We start from the raw sequence: 17,686 nt of genomic DNA on the forward strand, positions 1-17,686 counted from the left end.
AGCAACAGGAGGCTTTATGTGCCTATATATATATAAAAATATATATATATATATATATACACGTCTGTGTGTATGTGTGGGGTTTTTTAAAGTACAAAAATCCATAGAGGTAAATAATAATCTTCAGCTGAGAGGGGGCTGGAGCTCAGGTCGCCTCCATTAAAGTGTCCCAGAGCATCGGAGCTGGCAGCTGCAACCCACAGAGGAGCATGGAAGGGACTGGACACTCCCCACGTGGACAGGGGACACCCCAGATGAGCAGGGGACACCCCGGGGGATATGAAGCCAGCCCTTCCCTGCAATGCTGTGCTATTTCAGAGGCTCCCGGGGGGGGGTCATGTCCATTTATTTGTTCACCCCTGGGTGCAGGGGGCTGCAGGAGCCCATCCCTGTGGACACGGATAAACCCGGTTGGGCCCTTTGGGGAGAGGGTTCCTGAATAGGGTGAGGGGCTTCGTGCTGCAAACTGCCCCAACCTCTAGTTAAAAGGGGTCCAGGAGAGGGTGAGGGCGGGCTACTGTCCCCCTCCTCCTGTGCCACTGTCCCTGTCCTCGCTGGGCTGCTCTGGCCACGTCAAACTCTGCTGCTCAGGGGATGCCAGCTGCGAGGGCGACGTGCAATATATGTAAAAAAATAGAAATGTGGGTTTACAGAAAGCGTGTGCGTCGGTATTCTTGGGAGCTGGGGGTGCTGCGGGCTCTGTCAGTGGCCTTACCCATGCTCGGGAGTGGGGCAGCCTGAGCCCCCGGCCCCCGCTTGGCTGGGCAGCGCTGCCCCTGTCCCGCTCAGCGATGCCGGGGGTGCAGTCACCCTTTCTGACAGTTCAGACCCCGACCCGTTTCTGTGGGAGATGGGGGCCCCGGTGCAGCACTGCCCGGCAGCAGGTGGGGAGCATCTTTGGGGCGTCCCATGAGTAGGGCGGGGGCCACCAGCATGGGTGCAGCGGGGTCTGGTGGCAGTAAGCTGCTTGTTCCCTCTTCCCAGCTCCTCGCACCCATGGGAGTCCTGTGAGGCCAGAGCCCAAAGCGGGTGCCGGTGGGGATCCCGAGTGGGCAGCAGGTTCCCGAGGTCCCCATCCCTCCCCACACAGCCCCCTGGAGGAAGGGTCTCAGTTGGAGAGGAAATCGATGGTGGCTCGGACCGTCTTGGAGGTGCGGATGTCCATGGCGGTGACCTTGATCTCTGTGTCCCCGAACTGCATGCTGGCGCGGATCTCCCGGCGGCCGCGTGCCGGGCTGCCGGCGTCGCCCAGCGCCTCCAGCTCCAGGCTGATGGTGCCGCACTTGCGCACGCCAGGGTCGGTGATGTAGACCACGTCGTCGGTGGCACAGCAGTAGATGTTGATGATGGTCTTGCGCTGGCCCGGCCGGGCTGGGCAGTAGCTGCGCTGGACCACCTCTCCCAGTGCCACGGACTGGTCCACGGAGACAAACTTCTCAAAGATGTCGGTGCACCAGTTCTTGCCCTCCTTCACCAGCAGCTTCTCCCGCGGGTGCTTCCCCTCCACAAACTTGTTGAGCACCCCCACGCCGTAGGTCAGGGGGGAGCGGCGGACGCGGACGATGGTGGGGTCGAGGCCGAAGAGCACGGCCCCTTTGAGGATGGTCAGCCCCACGTCTTGGGGGATGATGACGCGGCAGGTGTGGCCGAAGGCCGCCTGGATGGCGCGCTGCAGCATGGCCGACTCCGCGAAGCCCCCCACCAGGAAGAGGAACTTGATGCCTTGGACCTCCGGCTTCTTCAGGAGGTCGTCTGGGGAGGGAGGGGGGGCGTTGGGCAGGGCTGGGGGCTACCCATGAACATCCACCCCTGCCCCGGTGAGGGTGGGCACGGCTCAGGGTGACACTGCAGGGTGCCAGGGCCCTGGGGAGATGGGACACCCCCTTGCAGGGGGGCAAAGGCTCTGGCAGCCAGGCTGCTCCTGGCCCAGGACCTACCGATGTGTTTGATGATCTGGCTGATGGTGGGCTGGAAGAGCTCGCTCATGGCCTCCGAGGACATCCGCAGCATCCCTTGGGACGACCACTTCACAAAGTTGACACTGGGGAGGGAGAGAGGGTCCGGGGGCTGCCCCCTCACCAAAGTCTCCCCCTTGGTCCTCCCCTGGGGATCCCCCAGCCCAGCAGACCCAGGAGCAGAGCACCCCACCTGCCCTTGCCCTCTCCCCCACCCAGTTTAGGTCCCTCTAGGGCCACGAGCTCCCCAGGGGGTCCCCAGGCCTCCCCCCCCCGCCAGGGTCTCACTTGCTCTTCTTGAGGGCTGTCTCCACGTTCTGGCCCCGGTGCTTGCGGTAGAAGTCGATGAAGGAGAAGGGCAGGGAGATGTTGAGGGGGCTGGCGCGGGAGGGGGCCGCTGCCCGCTTGCGGGCTTCGAAGGCGATGGTCAGGTCCACCCAAGCGGCGGGGCGCTTGGCCTTGAAGGTGGTGATGAAATCCTCCCCGAAAATGTGGCACAGCAGCTTCTCGAAGGCCAGGTCCACCCCCACGGCCCCGTAGGGACCCCCTGTGGACCAGGGGGGCTGGGTCAGGCAGCGTCCCCGTGGCACACATGTCCCCATGTCCCTCATCACCATGTCCCCAGACACCCCCCAGCATCACCTAGGAAAGCCTGAGGCAATTTCTATGAAAGATGGTGGCCCCCAGCCCCACAGTGGCTCTTCTGCAGAGGGGTCAGGGTGGGGGGACGTGGACAGGAAGCCCCTGCCCAGGGCTGGACCAGGGTACAGGGATGGGTCCTGCACTGGCAGGGGGGCATAGAAACGTGCCCCAGGAGCAGGGAGAGGGCAGGCACTGTGGCTGTGAGGACAGTGGTCTCCTGGACAAAGGGGACCTTGTCAGGGGTCCCTCAGGGGGTCTTGGTGCCTCCCTCCATGGCGTGGCTCTGCCAGGCAGTGCCAGGGCTTTCCAGCCCCATGCCCAGCTCTGCAGGGAAGCCCGGGCTGGCAGCTGTAACTCACGAGCCCCCATTTCTCCAAGGTGCATGACCATCATGTGCCAACATCTCACCCCTGGGATGGGCTGAGGCCGGGGGCTTCACGTTTCCCCAGGAAGTAGAGTAGGAAGCCCATGGGCATGGGCCAGGACATGTCCCACAGACTAGGACACACCACAGCCCTCAGTCACCCCACGCCTTCGCTGCATGCCAGGTGGCACTGGGTGCTGTGATCCACAGCACAGAGGGACACCGGTGGAGTTTCAGGTCCCCAAACCAGGGTGCCTCACTTCTGCCCCTGTCCCGGCTGCAACCACCCTTGTACCTCTGGTACCACCCTGCACGCCCACCCTCTCCCACCCACATCCCTGTCCCACCGGCACCTCCCAACCCAGCACTCCTGTCCCACCCTGTCACCCCCCGACCCAGCACTCCTGTCCCTCTGTCATCCCAGAGCCCAGCACCCCTGCCCCACCAGCACCCCGTCCCTCTGTCACCCCACAGCCCAGCACCCCTGTCCCACCTGAGCCCCCTCCAGCCCAAAACTCCTGTCCCACTGGCACCTCTGTCCCACCTGCACGCCCCCAGTCCAACACCCCTGTCCCACCTTGTCCCCCTACAACCCAACACCCCTGTCCTTCTGTCACCCCACAACCCAGCACCCCCGTCCCACCTGAGCCCCGCCTCAGCACAACCGCCCCGTCCCACCAACCCCCCCCAGCCCATCACCCCCACCCCACGTCCCCCCCCAGCCCCTGCCCTGCTCCCTGCTGACACCAGGTGGTGCCACAGTCCCAGACACAGCTCTGCAGGGGACAGGGAGGGGACCCCGGCCCAGAAGTGGGTCGCCGCGGGAGGAGGTGGGGGGGCAGGATGGGTCTGGGGGCCGCAGCCCACCCCACCTGAGGCTTTGTACAGCTCCTTCAGTGTCCCCTGTGGCTTCTCGATCTGGTGCACGGTGAGGTCCACCGTGCCACCGCCGCAGTCCGCCACGATGTAGCGGTCACCTGTGGGCAAGGACAGCGGCCGAGTCGGGGTCCCGGTTCCCCCCCAACCCGCTGTGGGGGTCCCCCAGCCCCCCAGCGGGGTTGACCCCCTGGGGAGACCCATCGTGTGGGCTCCGAGCAGCTGCTGGGACGGGGACCTGGGCAGCGCGTTCCCTGGGGGAAAATGCAGCTTTAACAAAAATACGGGGGGGGTTGGGTTCATTTTTTTCCACACCCAGAAAAACAGCTGAAGAAGTTTTGGGGGGCGGGAAGGGGATGTGGTGGTGATTGCATGGAACAAACCAGATGATGGGATGGGAAGGTGGCAGACAGACCCTGCCCTCACTGGTATCCTCTGGGGTGTTCAAGACCAAGTGACAGACCAGAGCCGTGTCACCCCCACGGCAAGACTCTCCCCTGGTGCCGGCAGGGCCACGCTTGGGTTCTCTGGGGCTCTCTGCTCTGGAGGGGACATCCAGCCCCCCGTCTCCTTGCCCAGGGTGACCCCAGGGGCCAGGCAGCACCAGTGGGGACTCCTGCTTGCCCCCCATCCCCAGTGAATCCTCCCTGTGGGGCTGGGGTCTACCGCGGCGGGAGGGCACTGCCTGTCACCCTTCCTACCTGCCTGCATCTCTGACCAGAGCTCCCCAACTCCTGACTCCACCAGGAAGGTGCGGCTGTGGCGGGACCGCCGGAGCTGCTCTCGGGCTGCGGGACAAAACAGAGGGGCCGGCGTCAGGCTGGGGGGCACCGGGGCCAGGAGCACCCCTGGGATCCCCTCTGGTAGGTGGGGAATGCTGTGGGGGGCCACTGGGGCTGCACTGGGAGCACTGGTTGCCCGCTCCCCTCCAGCTGGGACACCTGACACGGCCCCAGCTCCATCGTGGAGAAGCTGGTTCAGCCATTCTGCTGCTCTGCCCGGGATCCTGCAGGATCCCACGGGATCCCAACTCATCGCGTCCAGCCCGCAGTACCCTGGGCTCAGAGGTGCCCCTGGGCGATGGCGCCTCTTCCCCTGTTCTCCCCAGCCCGGGTGGGGTTTCCTTTGCTCCCCCCGTCCTGGGGCAGGGGACATCAAAGCAGCCCGGAAGGGCAGGGAGCTGTTTGGAGAAGGTGGGGTTATCCCGGCCTATTTTTGGCACGCTGAGATGGATGCAGCAGATTAATTTCATTAGCTTTAGCCCCAGGATGCAGCCCAAGCCCCTCCATAAATCTGGATGCTACCAAACACAAGACAAGGGCTGCGGACACCAGTGCGTCCCAGCACCAGGGCTTGGTAAACCAGCTCTGTCCCAGTAAAGCCCCGTCTCTGCAGCTGGAGCGAAGGGGATGCTCGGGCTCCCATGTGCGGGGGGAGTATCCCCGCAGGCAGCTCCGCGGAGGGTCTCAGCTGACCCCGGAGCAGCGGGTGGATCCTCTCCCTGTCCCGGGATTATGGTTATGGCATCGACTGGGGAAGCTGGTGTGGGACCGGGAAGCCCGAGGGCTCAGCCCATACGGAGGGGCCGGGCTGGAGGAAAGGGGAGGCGAGGAGCTGGGGTGGCTGAGGCCAAGCGGAGCTGCTGGGAGGAATCCAGGAAGGCTCCGGCTGAGCCAGCAGAAATGGCTCCAGCTGAAAACACAGGGAGAGGGAAGTGGAGAGGCGGCCCGGGGACCTGGGGTGGTGCGGGCAGATGTCAAGGGTGGGTTTGGCAGATGAAAGGGGCTGAGGCCATGGGGGACACACAGCTTGCATGCTTCCTGGCCCTGTGGGCTTGGGGAAGGGGGGAACGAGGGGAAAAAGGGGGGAACAGGGTTCCCCAGGGCTGTCAGAGCTGGGAGCAGCCACTGTCTCCCCCTCACTCCCTTGGCACGGTGCCCCACTCATCTCTGCCTCAGTTTCCCCCGCCACTAGAAGGTCCTGTGGGCTGGGGGTCCCTGTGGGGGTGGAACCAGCCCTGCCCTGTCCTCGCATGGGGGATGCAGGATCGCTGCGCTCACTTTATGGCCGCTGGCACCCTCTGAGGACTCGCCCCCACACACACCAGTGCTGCGCAGAAACCCAAATGGCTTCTGCCAGAGCCGGTCTCGTTTGCTAAAGTATCAGAGAAGGGAAAATTATAGGGAAGGAAATGGGAAAGTGAAAAAGAACCGGGAGCAGAGGAGGACAAGGAGGGAGAGAGCCCCTCAGCAAGGGGCCATGGCGGAAGGGGACGAGGTGCCTGTGCCGGACCCAGGAGGGGAGCATGGGGGGGTCTCTGTGGAGAAACACCCAGAACGGAGAGCGCTGGGGGGGCTGCCCGTGTACCCCCTGCTCGTGGGCGCCAGGAGGGCTGCAGGCAGAGCCAGCCTGGGAAGCAGCAGCAGCTCCCCAGTAATAGCCCCCGCACTAATTGCTCTTTTACCAGCTGTGGTGGTTTTGCCCCATCCCAAAAGCCAAAGGAGAGGCACATGCTGGGACCATAATTCAAACCAGCTCCCTGCCAGGGCTGGTGGCGACCCACCGGGATGCCCGTCCCCATGAGAATGGTATCCCCTGGGCAGGGGCTGCTGCCAGAGCCCCTCCGCTCCCTGGGCAGGAGCTGGAGCTTGGCATGGGGGTGTTGAGAGCACCGGGACGGATGCACTCCGAGTGCTCGCCCCATGGACCCCACTGCTGCAGCCCGGGCTGAGCTGTGCCCCAGGGCTGCTGACGGACTCTCAAGACCTGGCATGCGGGGCTGGATCCCTGCCTGCTCCATCTCCTGCGATCCCAGTCTCCCACCCTGCCAGGACCCGTCCGGCAGCTCCCCATCCCCTGCGGCCGCTCACCCTGCCGAAAGCTGGAGTCGATGGAGTGGTCCGGTGCCAGCCCGTTGGCCGGGGGTTTGCAGCTCAGGTCGATCAGTTGGTGGAGGCGAAGCTTCCTGCAATAAATGGAGGCGGCTTCGGGCTCCAGCGCGATCAGCAGCTGCTCCGGGTTCTCCGGGGACACCAGACCGGCCTGCGGGGAGGATGGGGAGTCAAGGCAGAGAAGGTGACAGTGTACCGGGGTGTCCCTGCATGCCGCAGCCTCAGGGCTGTGCTCTGTCAGGGCTTTCCATCCCCAACCTTTGTGCATCGCTTTTGCCTGTATAGCCACTATGTATTGCACAGCCGTCCTTCGTATTATGGCGGTGCATCACCCGTGCTGTAGGGGTGGGTTAGCTCCTGCCCATCCCAGGGACCCAGCGGTGGCACCAAGAGCCCAAGGGGCACCCCCCATCCCTGGGGGAGCACTTGTCCCCATCCCCAGCCTCCCCCTTGCTGCACACCCAGCTCTGAAATCCTCCCACCCCACCAACACTGGGTTTCAAAGCCAACCCACACCCAACGGCCAGAGGCCAGCTCCTATTAATTTAGATTGGATATTAGGAAGAAATTCTCTACTAAGAGGGTGGTGAGGCACTGGAACAGGTTGCCCAGAGAAGCTGTGGATGCCCCATCCCTGGAGGTGTTCAAGGCCAGGCTGGATGGGACTTTGAGCAGCCTGGTCTAGTGGGAGGTGTCCCTGCCCATGACAGCAGGGTTGGAACTAGATGATCTTTAAGGTCCCTTCCAACCCGAACCATTCTGTGATTCTATTCCTTGGGCTACAAGCACAAGCTAGACACCCTTCATTATGCGGGCAGCACCCACAGGGAGAGGGGGGGAAGGAGGTCCCCCCCGGAGACCCTCCTGCGAGGGTGACAACAGTCACCCTGGGAGCCGCCTCACCTTGTAGGCAGCCTCCCGCATGAACTGCTTGGCCGGTTGCTTCCAGATGGCGGGCACAGTGATCACCCAGCGGATGGCATCTCTCTCGGGCAGGGATGGGCACTGGTCCTTCAGCTCCTGATGGGCAAGAAGCAGCAGGTGACCCCCCCCCGGCTGGAGCATCAAGGCTCTCGGTGAAGGGCCAGGAAGCAACACATGGAGAGGACGACGTGTATGACTTGGGGAGGGAGAGGAGGGCTGTGTGATGGTGCAGGGAGAGCTGGCTCGGGTGCCGGGGTGCCCTTACCTGCACGGCGTGCTGCTTGAAGAAGCGGAGCGCGTGGGCAAACACCTCCAGCGCTTGCATTTTCTTCCCATTGACAGCTTCTAGTTCAGTTTGCATGGTGAGGTCCTGCCAGGAAGAGCAGTTAAGAGCAAACAGATCACACAGGGTGCTGGGACGTGGTCGGCATCCCATCCCGGCTCCATGGGCAAGCCTCGGGCAGGGTGCTTGTCCCCCCATGCCAAAGGGACCGGCTGGGGCACGGGCACTCGAAGACACGCTCTGCAGCTGCATCCACCTGCCCCGAAGCAGCTTGGGTGGAGGGAACCAAAAATTCACCCCCCTGCAAAGGGCTGAAACGTCGCTATGTGTGAAGAACGTGTAAAGCAAACAGGGAGCTGGGCGCGCTTGGTCAGGATGCCGGTGATCAGAGGTTTTGCTTGTAGCCCCTCTCCGGCCCTCCCGGGTTTCTGCTCCCCCTGGTGAACCCCTCTCTTTGCGTCCTGCAAAGCGGGATAAATCCCTGGGGCCAGCTCAGCTCACCTCCAGCCCAGCCAGGGTCCCCATGGCCCACTCCCCCTGGGGAGGTTGGGATGGGAGCAGGGACTTACGCTGGTGCTGTGAATCTTCATCTTAAACTTCTCGAAGTAGAGCCAGTCGCGGGCTTCCTCGGGGTCCAGGTCGTGGTAGTAGTCCCGGGCGGTGTAGCCGAAGCTGTGGAAGACGCCCTCCGGCGTCAGCAGGAGGCTGGTGGGGGTCTTCTGGTTGGCCACCCCCGGGTCACCTCCTTCCCATTTCCTGCAAACAGGAGCCGGCAGCAGGCTGTGAACCTCAAGGCCAGAGAACGGGTCCTGCCCCATTTCATTTATCTATGTGGGCACAACCTCAAGCACCTTAAAGAGGTGGGACCAATGAAGCGACCAATGTTCCTGGGAAGGCTTTACTCCCTGTGCAACCCCTCCAGGGCTCCTCTGCACCCACGCAGGTCATTATAACAGAGTGCTAATGAAGCGGTGCTCTCATCCCATCCTCCCGCTCAGTGGAAGACCTATTCCATGGGCTCCTTCCACCAGTTGCTCCCAGGCAGCATCCCTCAGCCATGATGGTGTGGATGTTCGTTGCTCAGCCCAGCTCCGTCCCTCCCTCCCAGCACACTGAATTCCAGCCCCTTTGGGCAAAAAGTCCTTTAACAGCCCTGGGAGCAGCTCTCAGACCTCTGGCTGCTCCTCACCTCATCATGTGGATGGCCTCCGGGTCGCTGGAGAAGCTGAAGGCGTAGCCACTGGACGTGGTGCCGAAGTCGATGGCCACCACCACAGCGAAGGAGGCGGTTTGCTGCGAGCGAGCCTCGCTCCTCTGGAACACAAGGGCAGCTGTTAGGGACGGGCTCTGTCCTGAGGGCAAGCATCGAAGCAGGGCTGGCTGCTTCCAGAAAAGGGGTAAAAAAAAGACTGTGATGGGGTTAATTTTTCCTGGATCGGGCCCACGGGGACTGTGATTTCTGCCTGGGCAAGAGACACGGTGGTGCTGGGGTTTCCTCTGCAGTGATGCCGACAACATGGGGCAATTCCTCCTCTGACACAGCTCTGAGACACCGAGAAGAGGGACGGCCTGTGTCAGGCTCTGGGGGATCCCTGTTGCAGTTCCCAAAGACAGGCTCATGGGACAAGGGGATTTGGGCAGCCCCGGAGAGGGATGGATGCCTGCAGCCTCTGCCCACGAGACCTGCCTGGGGCAGCGTCTCCGTTTCTTCCTGGGTCGGGGTGGTGCTGAGCCCTCCACACTCGAACCCTGCCAGATTTTAGCTGAGATTCCCCAAAACATTCCCTGCTCCCGCTCTCGGTCCAAGGAACCTCATCCCGGGTGTCCCCGTGGGTGACCCAAGCAAAAACCTTCCCATCCCGAGTGCTTTAAGGGCTTCCTGCTGCTGCCTCCTACAGCTGATGCTTTTCTGGTCCGGCCTTCGGATTCCTGCCTCCCACCTCCTATCCAGCTTCCATGGCGGCACACAGACGCGGTGGGGAGCGGCAGCGCCGAAGGAGCCGCGAAGACGCTGCTAACGCTCAGTGTGCCCCTGTCGCTGCCCCGCGCTGCCCCCCTTGCCTGCCGCAGCCCCCCCAGCCCCCCGGGCAGACAGGGAAAGCTAAAAGCCCTCATTAACTTTTAAACGTATCCAGGTTTGATAAGTGCAGCCATTATCTAGCCGCGAAAAAAAAAAGCGGGGGATTAGCATGGGTGAGGTGGTTGTCTCAGAAATAAATGTGCATGTTCGAGGAGCTGCAAGGACGGCGAGCGCCGGGGAGGAACCAGCTCCGGCACACTCCCCGGCTGTGACCTCCCGCACCCGGCAGCCCCCTGGGATGTCCAGGTAGGAGCAAGCGGAGACCAGGAGCTTTTGCGAAGGGTTAAACTTATGCTGGTGTTTCCTCCGGCTCCTCTCCTGCCTCCTGCGCTGGGAAAAACCTCCGTCCCGTAAATCCCACAGTTAAGGGGGGGATTTGAGCCCTGCTGATAGACTGACCCATCCTTCGGCTGATAGCGGGGTGCGCGGTGGGGATGGCAACCGGACCAGGAGGGGAGGCAGCGGGGGGCGACCGCTGGAAGGATCAGAGCGGACAATTGGGAGACAGACCCCATCAGACCCAGGGGACCCCACAACGGCCTTACCGGCGACTGGGAGGGCGTCAGTGGGGCGATGCTGCAGCTGTCGTGGGGCGTCCCCGGGGAGCCGGGAGGGGACGGCGTGGGGCACCGCTCGCCATTGGCACCTGGGGACACAGCAGGGTGAGGCTGGGATGGGAACAGGCCCCAGCCCCTCCTGAAGACCCTTCCCCCAGGCGAGGGCAACACTTGACTTCCCGATGAAGACGCAGCCAGTGGGGACGTGGGTTTGGCCACAGAGGGGTCAGAGTTGCTGCAGGGGCTGCTCCTGGTGGCCTCTGCACAGGCCATTTCTGGGCTCTGGAGGCTTCCCACACTTTTTTCAGCCCCGTGTAAGGAAGGATCTAATCAGCATGGATTGAACTAGCAAGTGAGGAATCCCTCAGAGGTGTCATAAGGAGGGGCAGGAACCGGTTGCACCTGGTGATAGCACTGGTGAGCTCACAGGGATCCCTTCCTCTGGGTATGGGGCTCACACCCATGCAGAGGATGGGGACAGTGGCCAGAGAAGAGCTGCAGGACTGAGGGACCTTCTCCTGTGGGGTTGGGGGACGTCAGCTCTTGCTCAGCAAGAAGATGGGTCAAGGTTAGTTGGTTATGGTGTTTCAGGGAGGGGTTCAGCTCACTGGTGTGGGCAGGCTTTGGTAATGAGACACAGCCTCAGTGTCTTCTCCATCACTGGAGAGGATCTTGCACACAGAGGAAGAGTAGTCTCGTTCTGAAGCAAGTATCTAAAATAAGTCAGGTGAGCCTGCCAGCCCAGTGTCTCCCCATTGACTCTACAGAAACTCCTCGGGGGCAGCTGCAGACGGAGACACTTCCCCTGTAGATGAGCAAACCGAGGTGGGGTGGATCCTGCCTTGCACATCTGAAGGGGACCAGAGAAGTGGAAGTGCAGTGGTCTTCGACTGGCAAGGAGCAGCCAGGTCTAATTCCTTGCAGCTGATGGCAGAAGAGTCAGGACTGAAAACCCATGACGCGTTTGCAGCAGTAAGGGACATCGTGGTTCTCCAGAGCTGCCTATTTTTAAATCAAGACAGCCATCGTCACATAAATACATGCTAGTTCAGCTTGGCAATGGCCGGCAGGGGCGACTGCAAAGGATGCCAGAGCCTGCTCCGGGCAAGCAGCTGAAACGCTTGTATCCAGCAGGAACAGGGTGGGGGGAAACTTGGCAAAGAGATGCTGGTGAGCTACTGAGGCAGAGGAACGTGGAGACCCAGCTTCTCAGCCCTCGGTGAGGGGAGGTGTGCCTGGCTCAGACCGGTGGCCACGCCACAGAGCAACCCAGTTTGGTGGGGATCTGGTAACTCCTGTGTGAGCCTGTGGTAACTCCGAGACGTTGAGGTTTAGCTGTGTGGAGAGCTCAGGGAGGATCACGCCATCTTGTACTGCAGCGAGACACAGGGACTTGGTCTGCGGCGCTTGATCCAGTGGGGCTTCCCTCCTCCTCCTCTTCCTCCTCCTCGAGATGCCAGCCAGCTCTGCATCTCCTCAGGTGAACCCCCCACCAGCAGCAGAAGCCTCGTCCCAGGGATCCCCCGTTAATCCTGGTCTGTCAGCCCAGGCTGGGGCCGCTGGAGAAGCCCTGGTGGGATGCCTGGCCCCCAGCCCAGCCAGTGCCGGGACGGGGTGAGCACCGTGGCCTTCCCGCACGCCCACGGCGGGGGCTGCCTGCTGCCTGCGCTGCTCTTGCCACATGGCTCCAATTAGCAGAGGGGATTAATCATCCACCCTGCAAAAGCATGAGCTGATGGACGGGCTCCAGCTGCTGGTGGGGGGCAGCCGGGAAGGGGCTGGTGCAGCTCATGGAGCGGGGCCACCTTTCCCAAGGGGCTTGGCTGGCCTTGGCTCTGGTCGGGGTATGGCCATGCTGGGAATGGGACGTGAGGTCCCAGTGGTGACACTGGGGAGGCCGAGGGACTGTCCACCCCACAGGCTCTGCTGAGACCCACGCTTTGGGCTTGTCTCCCCGGCCAGGCAGCTCCGTGCAGGGACCTGCCAGGATCTGGACCCATGGGAGCAGGGACAAGCAGCACCCGCTCCCAGCTGGACTCCGGAGAGGTTTGGGGCTGGAGGAGGCTCTTTGGTCTTTCCTCAGGGAAGTGCAAAACTCCAGCTCTCCTCTGCCAGAGAGTGCCGGCAGCTGGTGTCTGTGTCCAGGCGAATCCACCCTGGCTCCCACTGTGACCAGTTTGCACTAGGATGCCCAAGGGGCAGCTCCCTAAATCCTTCGGGCAGCTCGGCAGCCTGAGAGCCTGCAGCGGGGGTGCTCTGGGACCCCCCAACACCAGTAGCCATGGGACTGGGGGTTGGGCTTGGCTGTGCAGGCATCCCCCATCATGGCAGTGAGGGTCCCGGCTGATCCATCTCCTTGGCTGGCTGAAAGCCAAGCCACTGGCACAACACCTGCCCCGGGCTCGGTGCCGTGGTGCTGCAGTGTTGGGGACAGTGCTATGCCATGTGCCCCTGGGACCTGTGCCGGTGGCTCGGCCGTTCCCCGCCGTGACATAGCTCCGGTCCCTTCACACCTGCTCCGAAAGTGCCTTTCGCTGTATCCCGTGTCTGTGCCATGAATATTTGATCCCGGACAAACAGGAACGTCCCTCCGGGCATCTCCGTGTGCTGGCAGAGCCCTGCAGCGGGGGGAGGCCAGTGTCCCCCCACCATGGGGGGAAAAGCATCCCCCGGGCTGGGCAGGGAGCCGGCAGCTCGGCTGGGCTTTGAGCCTGGGGCTCCGGAGACCCAGCCCTGGTCCATGCACATGAAGCATCTTTCCTGTGGGTCCGGAGCTGGAGCTGGCACCTACCGGCGTGTGGGCACCGGGCTCCCAGTGATGTGGGGGGGGACGGACCCTGCAGGGGGTTAATTCTTGCAATCGCCTCTTTGCTGGGGATGCTCCCTGGCTTGTATTCGCAGGGTCAGGTTTCCTCGCTGCCGCTGCAGCTGGTTCTGGTTACCCCGGCGCAGGAGCAGCGCGGGGGGCTCCTCCAGGACGCAGACGGGAGGGTGATGGCGGAGGGGACGGGCGGCTGGGCGATTGGTGGGGGGACACCGGAGTGCGCGGGGCGACGAAGGGAGAGGGGCCCACAGCGCCCCGCTTGCAGAGAGATCGTCCCTGCCGGTGGGGAGATGGGGGGGGACAGGGGACCCCCCCCGCCACCCACTGCCATCCCTGCTGGGCACTCACCCTGGGGAGCAGCCTTACCCATCCGGAGACTCTGCATCCCGGGCTCCAGGAGCATCGCCATGGCGGCCTCGCCTTCCTGCCTGCAAGGGAAGGAGAAGGAACGATGGGATGAGCGTCTGCGTGCCCGGAGACGCTGCCTGCCCCTTTGGCAGTGGGGTGCACAGCATGCCATGGATTGAGGTGTCCCCACGGTCCCCTCACCCCCCTGAGTGTTACTGCACGTTCCCAGGCTCAAGCCCTCCTCAAAGACCCGGCAGGGACAGGGATGGCTGTGACCCGGCATCTCCCGGGACCTCTCAGGAGCAGGGGCTGCAGGTGGGAGACCCCAAAGCCCGGGGCCTCAGGTTGCAATAGGATGCAGAGGGGTGGGGGCTCAGTCTGGAACGCCCTGCCTGTCCTGGTTCAGTGCCCATGCGATCGGCACTGGCCAGGCATCGGCCCAGCCTCTATGGGAGGGGGGAAACTGGGTTCTTTTCATTAAGGTCAGACAGATGTGCGTGATACAGATGTGTGCAAAACGCCCTTCCACCAGCGTGGGGTCCACGCTGCAGATTTTTGGGCTTGATCAAAGAAAGAAACTGAGGGCAGGCCATTCTTTAAAGTTATTTTCTTAACCGAAGCGGTCACTGCCCAGGGCCAGGCTCCCCGCAGCATGGTGGCCGCGCTGGTAGGAGCAGGAACGGCCGAAGGCATCCCTGCCTGTCCTAGGGGCTGTGACCCAGCGTTGACCAGCCCTAAAACTGCTTCCCCAGCTAATAATCCGGCTCCTGGCTCTCCGCCTGACGTGAGAGCATCCCATGGCCTCCGAGGCTGCCTGCCCCGCACCGACCGCTTTCATCCTGGGGAGCTGCGGGCTCGGGACAAGGCTTAGCTCATCGGGGAGAGGCTTTGCTCCAAGCCAAACCCACCCACACGCTGCCGGCCCGGCGGCCAGATCCTGCTCTCGGCAGCCTCCTGAGAAAAACCCTTGTGCTAAAAATGGCAGGTGGTGAGCCTTTCCATCGAGCCGGGGGGAGGTGTGGGGGGCGGATTCTGCTCTGGCCACCCCGACAGCGTGGGCGGTGAGGGGCTGAGTGAGGATGAGCTGAAGCTAATGCAAGCTGCGGATCAAACCGCAGTGGGGAGTGTGGTGCTGGTGGTCCCGGGAAGGTTATGGGGGTGATATCTGGCAGGCTGAGGCTGTTGGAGGGTCTTCTCCACCAAAACTGGACTTTCCATGAGGCTGTGAAAGTGCCCTGCAAGGATGTGCTCATGGGATCGCCCCCTCCGCCGCTGGGAATCTGTGTCTCCTCTGGCAGAAGTTCTGCGTGGGGCTTAGCTTGCATTTTTGGTGTCTGTTTGTCCCGGCTGCAGGTCGGACACCCCTCGTGCTGCACTGGGGACAGGTGGGGGGTAACCTCAAGCCTGTCACCCCAGAGCCCAGCCTGATGGGGGCTGTGCAGGGGCGTTCCTCCGCATCCCTGTCCCTGGGGTCTGAGCCACCAGCATCCCACTGATGCACAGAGCTGTCAGCCCAAGCAGGAAGGAGAAACAAGACGTTGAGTTTTGGTGACTAAATGGTTTTGTTCCCTGCTCCTCCGTGGCTGTGGGATGATCCAGGCGGTTGGTCCGGAGCTTGTGCAGACCCTCAAGCTCCGGGTGGCTGAAATCCCTCCATCTCCGCAAACCAAACTCTGACAGCACATCTCACCAGAGGGGCTGGCTGACGGCTGCCTTTGTCCCTGAAATGCCAAGCCCCTGGCTGGGGTCCTGGCGAGGAAGGTGAGTGGGCTCTGCCCACCCTGGCAGCTGGCGGCAACACACCAAGGGTCTGGGGTGTCCTCCAGCCCCCCGAGGCATTTCGTCCAACCGTGCCTCTCCTCATGCGGCGCTGGAGACATGGCCTCTGCACCCCATGCTGGATGGGCGCTGGCGAGGCTTTTGGGTACCCAGTGAGCCCAGCACCCGCGCAACCCTGGCTGGTGGGTGCAAGTGGATCCCCCCCTTCCCATACACGTGCCTGCGTTGAGCCCTTGTGTCCTCCAATGCCATCCCCATGCGGATCCCAGGCAGGAACTGCTCAGCCTGCACGTGAAGCTGCCTTGTACCCACGGCCCCTCCCAGGGACACGGGTGGAAGCCCCTGGCTCCGGGGGTCCCTGCCGTGCCGCGTTCCCGGGCAGAGGGTCCCGGTGGCTCCCAGTGCTCACTCCAGGAACTTGTGCAGAAGCAGCTTTTTTGAGTATTTTCCACCATTTCCGCCTCTGCAGGGGCTCACGGAAATGGGGAAAGGAAACAAGTTTGGGAGGGCTTCGGGGCAGCCGAGGCGGGCAGGCGGATAGGCAGGGCACTGGGGCCCCGGCACGGCCTCACCGAGCGTGACATGGGGACACTGGCTTGGCCAGGCAGGGTGTCCCCGCGGCTCGGGCTGCCCCAGCTGTGGGGGAAGGATCAGGGCAGCTGTGGGGCTGGGCTCCAGATGTGCAGGGAGCGGGAGGAGGCGTTCGTCCCCACAAGCTGCTTGTGCCGGGAACGAGCACATCTGCGGGGCTGGGGAGCCCCCGAATCCTCTGGGAAAAGCTGTCGGGTTTCCATGGCTGTTTGTGGGAGATGTCCCCTTCCCGCTGCCATCGCTTGGCCATGGCTGGGAGACAGGAGCTGGTGGGATATTCCAAAAGCTTGCCCCAACACGGGCTGCCGCAACACTTGCCCCTGCACGGTGCCGGCATGTCATGGCACTATCCCTGTGGTTCGCGGTGGTATCCCCAACAGTCACAGCTGTATCCCCCCAGGACGAGGTGCACAGGGAATGGGGGCCATTAAACTTCAGGAGGGGCTCAACGCAGTGATCCCCGCTCCTACTCGTGCCCGCAGCCTGCATCCTCGCTGGGGAGAGCCCCCCGGCATCCTGACACCCCTCACCCCCCCAGTGCCAGCGTGCTCGCTCTCAGCCGCCCGGGGTGGTGACACCCCCGCCCTGGCCAAGGGCAAAGTCAGGCGATGCTGGGTCCCTGCTTGTCCCCACACCTGGGGTGGTGCCTCTGCTGGTCCCCAGCTCCCATGAAGTCCCACAGCGGCTTACCTTTGGGGTGGCGGGGGGGGGACAGGTTGGGCACCCCTCAGTCCAGCCACCACCTTCTCGCTCCAGCCGTGCCAGCCGGGTGCTGGCTCCCGCCGCCACTGGTGATGCCCTCCTGCCCGCAGCTGCCGGCGATGCCCTGCGGCTCTGTCCCCGGGCTGCCCGCGCAGTCGGCCCCGCCGCGCAGCCCCCCGCTCTCCGGCTTCCTCTGGCTTCCCCGAGCGCCTTCCTCCCACTCCCACTCCCGGCCGGCGCCCAGCCCAGCCAGCGCCTCAAATTGCAATTCCAGCTGCAGATGTGGGAGCGGGAGGAGGAGGCAGGGCCAGAGCCGCCGGGAATGAAACCTAAACTCTCCGCTCGGCCCTGGGCTTGCCGCAGCCTCCCCGAGCCGGGGGACCACAGGCTGCCGAGGGGGGACGGACCCCCAGGGGGGACGAGGCTCCCAAAACAGCCAGGGACGGGGATGCTGGAGAGAGAGGGGGGAGACACCGACAATCCTCCACCTCTGCCAGTGCTCTCACACCATTAATTTGCCTTTTTTCCCGTCCCCACACGTGTTTCTCTCCCAGTTTTTGTCACTCTCTTCATCCTGGCTGACACATCAGATATAGCCCCATGGCTCTCTGCACCCGCCTTCGCCTACTGCTGGCTCTCTGCCCATCTGTCTGTCCGTCTGTCCAGACATCCAGCCACCTCCTGACTTCAGAGCCCTGTTTCTCCCAGCCCCGCAGCCCCCCCGAGCCATGCTGCTCTCCAGACGGGGCTCCTGGCTCGGGCTGTGCTGGGGAAGCAGTGCTGGGGTGTCCCGAGAGCAGGAGGCAGGAGAGGGCTCCATCCTGCGGCTCCCAGAGGTTCTCCATGCCAAAGAAGAAACCATCCATGGAA

At 63.2% G+C, this 17,686-nt stretch overlaps 1 protein-coding gene across 2 annotated transcripts; it reads right to left on the reverse strand.

Annotated features, from left to right (window-relative positions):
- Positions 1–330: 330 nt before the first annotated feature.
- Positions 331–17,041, reverse strand: HSPA12B (heat shock protein family A (Hsp70) member 12B). Of its 2 annotated transcripts, none has more exons than XM_074587110.1 (13): positions 16,805–17,041; positions 13,763–13,824; positions 10,561–10,661; positions 9,125–9,249; positions 8,505–8,691; positions 7,918–8,022; positions 7,632–7,748; positions 6,708–6,879; positions 4,539–4,625; positions 3,834–3,938; positions 2,244–2,502; positions 1,938–2,041; positions 331–1,752 (listed from the first exon to the last, which is right to left on the reverse strand). In XM_074587110.1, exons 2-13 carry the CDS (start codon positions 13,803–13,805, stop codon positions 1,109–1,111), a joined length of 2,049 nt encoding a protein of 682 aa, XP_074443211.1. In that variant the 5' UTR covers positions 13,806–13,824; positions 16,805–17,041; the 3' UTR covers positions 331–1,108. The 2 variants fall into 2 exon arrangements, with proteins under 2 accessions (XP_074443211.1, XP_074443209.1); XM_074587108.1 differs by having other exon boundaries at positions 597–1,752; positions 13,745–13,824; positions 16,805–16,938.
- Between the last annotated feature and the right edge of the window lie 645 nt (positions 17,042–17,686).

The sequence above is a fragment of the Larus michahellis genome, chromosome 5, assembly GCF_964199755.1.
Source record: "Larus michahellis chromosome 5, bLarMic1.1, whole genome shotgun sequence".
Classification (NCBI taxonomy): domain Eukaryota; kingdom Metazoa; phylum Chordata; class Aves; order Charadriiformes; family Laridae; genus Larus; species Larus michahellis.